General features: G+C 38.1%; 1 protein-coding gene across 1 annotated transcript; it reads left to right on the top strand.

Moving 5' to 3' along the window:
* The first annotated feature begins 2,541 nt into the window (after window positions 1–2,541).
* LOC108664840 lies at window positions 2,542–4,410 on the top strand. Its single transcript, XM_018151532.2, has 5 exons — window positions 2,542–2,689; window positions 2,931–3,046; window positions 3,278–3,378; window positions 3,612–3,749; window positions 4,173–4,410. Exons 1-5 carry the CDS (start codon window positions 2,625–2,627, stop codon window positions 4,224–4,226), a joined length of 474 nt encoding a protein of 157 aa, XP_018007021.1. The 5' UTR covers window positions 2,542–2,624; the 3' UTR covers window positions 4,227–4,410.
* The last annotated feature ends 203 nt before the right edge of the window (window positions 4,411–4,613 follow it).

Genomic DNA, 4,613 nt, shown 5'->3' with positions numbered 1-4,613 from the left:
ATCCAAGTTTGATTATCCAACCATTTCGATGAAAAATTGGGCATTTCTCTCTGTCAACATCTGCTCTGGAGCCCTGCTGCCAATTATTTAAAAAAGCATGTAGTGGCCACATAGCATAAGGTCACTCGCTAATGTTTTCAAGTCTCCTCAGAAATTATGAGCTATTAGAGGTAGGCACGATAAGTTCTTATTGAAGGATTTATTAGCTGAGCTACATATGCTTCAGAAGCTACACTATTTAATATCAGATATCATATAACCTTAGCTTCTATTTTGTCATCTGATGTTTAACATGAGAGTGTCTCTACAGTCAATGCCACTAACTTCGCCACTGCACTGATATCACCGGCTTTCAAAAGAAACTACCTATTTTGTTTAGAAATCACAGGGGCCCCAATTTCCCAGCGCGATCGGAAATGCTTCTTAGTTATCACTAGGCAATCGCACCCTAAAAACTGTAATTCTCACCAGTATTAGACGGTTTCTATGGACGAGCCGGTGATTTTAGCTGAGTAGTTACTGAGTGGCGACTCATGTGTCATTAACGGTAGCGTCATTCGAGTCTAACTCACTGTCGCATTCATTATATTGACGGTAACTTGCCTCCACATTTTTCTGTAATCCTTGGCAGTTAACCACCAACGACTCCATCAAAATTCTCATCCACTGGCGAAATTACTCATGGCTCACTTCTCGCATCAGCAGCACCAGTACAAACACAAACTTTCTACTAGTGGGCGACCTCTCTAGCTGACAGCACCGCTACAGTTCTGCTTTCACGGCTCTGTCCAGCTAAAGCGCGGCTGAACCAGACAAGATCGTTAGTGGTCGGGGCTCTACGTTACAACTGGGATTAGAAATGAATTAGGGTTTGTTTGTACTCTCCGCTTAGTGCAAAATTTGTTTAACAATGATAAAGTTTGAGCCTCACAGAAGATAAAAAATGACTAATGATTAAGTACGAAAAGAACTGAAACAATTACAGTTTTTTATCTCTGCTCAATTTTAATAGAAAGTTGACTAAGATTTTTCTTTTTATTCGAACGGCAGCACATCGGCCCTCGTATTTCCATGCGGATTATACATATTGACGTTCAAAGAAGAATAGCTCTGTGAATCATGGTGAACGAATAAATGCACATGCATTATATTAATAGTTAAAGCCATTTCAGTTAGTCAAATTTACACAATAAGAGCGTTGCATTCTCAAGAAGCTGCATCAAAGCATTTAAAGAGATTTGATAAAAGCAGCTACGAAAAGAAGCAACGCTTCTTCTGCCGAATCCGCAGCGGTTTACAATCAGAAAATGGTGAAGTTAACAGAGGACGTGCTCTTTCCAGCACACAAGTAAGTTTTTTTCGAAGATGGTCAATGATAAACAATTTTCCTCGCAACTTTGCGCAATCACACAATGGAACACAGATAAGAGAGTACATGAAGCCAGCTTATCTTATTAATATGACGGGTATGGAAAGAAATTTCTTTTTCTTTTCCACAAACTCTAAAGATCCCAATTATGAGTAATTAACATTTTCTGCAGACCCCTCGGGGTGCAGGGGTTTCAATTTCTTCCTTGGTGATCTTAAATTCATACATAACGCGACTCCACTTGAAGTAAATGTACTGAAGATAAGGGGGACTGTGCTTATCAGTCAGCATTGCGCGTATTTAACAGGAGAAACGCATAAAAAGCATAGCGGGGGTCCAAAACGAAAGCTTTTGGCCAACCCGCAGCCTGTTACGCTATTTGAACTCTTATTTTGATACGCACGCAGTTATGTTATTCATTCCGTGCACCTCCGAGTTTTGTAACATAGAATGTATATTGCAATATGAAAAGGAATATGGAGACTAGGATGCAACTCAGAATGTCACATGTTAGAATGTTTATTGTAATGTTGAATCGAACCACAAGGCAGCTCATGAATTATGAAGATAATGCTGGCACAACTCAATGACACCGTATAATTTAGAATGATCATGTCGCGGTGCAAATGTCAGCTGAACACACTTGATTGTGATCATTTGCGATCTAAAGTCATCAGTCATTGTCATTTGACATCCATGCAAAGTCATCAGTCATTGTCAGCTTTGATGTCCATGCAAAGTCATCAGTCATTGTCAGCTTTGATGTCCATGCAATGATGCAAGCATGGAGCATCTGTTCAAGAGCTTCCCCACTTCACCTGAACCAACGCTGAGCACGCGTGATGATATCCTCTTATTATCAGGTATACATACGCGTGATGAAAAAAATTTATTTTGACATAAATAACTTTCCATGTAAAAAATTATAACATTTGAACATGATTCCATCATCTTCGAATATATTTCTATTTAATATATATACCTTTCATTTTTTCGAGAGAGTTTAAATTTTCTAAACAAACAGTTAAATCTAAATGTCAACATTTGATTGTGGATCTAGATGCCATTAGCTGTGTGACGGATAGTCTCTGACAGACAGCTGTAAGCACGCGATCGACAAATAAAACCAACTGTTTCAATAATATCATAAAGCTATAAAGTCAGACCATGTATCGCACCAAGTCACAGGACTTCAAACAGCCTTTCGTTCACGACGCGTTTTGCCTTAGCCTCTTCAGCCTTTGCGACTACCAACATGATGAAATCTGTCGGTCTTTTCCTTCTTCTCACAGCAACCTTTGCCTACTCCGGTGTTGACGGGTAAGTGAACACAGCATTTGCATTCAGACGCTATGTTCTCCCCTCCTAGCTGTCCACTTTATCCTAAATTTTTAGATCATATTGCTTTGTGCTCTAATTTTGTACAGCCACTACAAATCAATGCTGAAAAGTTACATTTAGAGCTATTGATATTACATGTTTTCCTTACTAAGACGGTAAATGTTCATCTTTTGATGTTACTTACCTGGCGTACTTATTCCTATTCATTTCTCCACCCCAGTGCAAATGCGTGTGCAACGGCCCTCGACGGCAAGTTGATTGGCGCAGGCCTGAATGCTGCCTACACCGCTTGCAGGTCGGATCCAGTGGCATTTGCCGCCTTGAAAGCCACCGCAGGTTAGATATTGCAAGATTTATTACATCAATTGGTTGATCTGGAATATTATACCATAGCGCTACCTTATGGTAATTCACCCAATTGATATTATTTTGTTTTCAAAACTCAGTTCTAGACCTTTTCTTTTTAGTAATTGGTGTTATTAAGAGACATATCTTAAAATAGTGAGTGGAACCATCGTAAATTATGAGAGATTTATAATCTAAAGAAGGAATTTACTAATCCTGCAGCTATTCCTGTCTGCGCGAGATACGTGTTCACTGTCGGCGATCGCAAGTGCGAAGTAGCCGGAGCTCCCTTCATGAAATGTGTAGCGGGAAAACTTGGTTACGTAAGTCATAAAATATCGCTAAGATGCCTTTTCATCATCTGTCATGAACTTCACTTTGAATATCAGCTGACACTATTTGTGGTGTTGAACGTGACAGCTCATAATGGGACCAACGCTATATTTAGTGCACCATCAGAGATATCTATTTCAAGTAATTTCATAAGGTATTAAATTATATTATGAAGTTAAAATTCTTGTAAATGGGAATACAGAACTCATTCATTCGTTTCTAGTTGAAGGCTGATGGGTCCATCGACAACAAGAAGGTCTTAGACCAGTTCAAGACTTGGGCCACCAGTAACCCTAAGTGCAGCGTTGCTCAGTACAACTTCGCTGCGAGTAAATGTGGCTCTACCATCGACAACTACGCGGTAAGTTTTTCTTGCCTTAGCTGGATACGCTCAAAGTTATTTTATAGCAGGAAAATAAGCTAAGATTATTTTGCACTGAATATATATCATATGTTAACATAAAAGCTGAGTGATGATTTGATTTACGAGCATGTGTAAAATTATGCAATTCATTCAGTTTTTTTTTTTTGTAAAAATGTGTCGAAATTTCAGATTTCAGGAAGATTCTATGATCTGTTAATCACCTTTTCTGATGCCGATGTGACATATAATAACCTGTGAATATGTGTCGCATATCATTCTACCTTTCTCTAATTTCATTGGATAATGTTGCGTAAAGTTATCACTACAGTTCTAAGCATTCTTTCACTTTTATACACTACAACTGAAGCATCATTTCATGCCATGAACGTTATTTTTGATATAATTAAATGCGGCAAACAGTTCGTGGCGAAGTCCGCATGCATCATCAATGCGACGTACCAGTACACTGGGTGACCTGCGCAACCTGGTCATCATTCCTTCATCTGATTGCCGGCTTTGAAGTGTTCACAACAGGTGAACAATATTATTAGGGGACCAATTTCTCCAGTTAATGCATCCACGTGATGTAAAAATTGTCTAATTGGAAATATATTGTAATTTGTGAACAGTCAAATTCAATAAAATTTTGTTTAAAATCATATTAACAATTATTATATTAAAAAATGAAACTGAAACACTTCTGAAGAAGTGAGGTATTTCGCTTTGTACTAATATATTTTGTGTCAAGAAATTTATATTTGATGCACTTGAAATTAATAGAATTCGACGTGTTCAATGTAATGTGGCTTGAATAAAGTTGAAATAAATAAGCGTGTAACCAATCATTATAAACTTAAATCT

The sequence above is a fragment of the Hyalella azteca genome, unplaced genomic scaffold (assembly GCF_000764305.2).
Source record: "Hyalella azteca isolate HAZT.00-mixed unplaced genomic scaffold, Hazt_2.0.2 contig17352, whole genome shotgun sequence".
Lineage (NCBI taxonomy): Eukaryota > Metazoa > Arthropoda > Malacostraca > Amphipoda > Hyalellidae > Hyalella > Hyalella azteca.
The sequence above is the reverse complement of the archived record's forward strand: the minus strand, read 5'-3'. Positions and strand labels throughout refer to the sequence as shown.

Bases quoted from the DNA above. Each gene is read 5' to 3' on its own strand.
- LOC108664840 (XM_018151532.2), top strand. From the start codon at position 2,625: ATGATGAAATCTGTCGGTCTTTTCCTTCTTCTCACAGCAACCTTTGCC. The intron at 3,379-3,611 runs GTAAGTCATAAA...ATTCGTTTCTAG, and splicing joins TAGCGGGAAAACTTGGTTAC to TTGAAGGCTGATGGGTCCAT. The intron at 3,750-4,172 runs GTAAGTTTTTCT...TGCGGCAAACAG, and splicing joins CTACCATCGACAACTACGCG to TTCGTGGCGAAGTCCGCATG.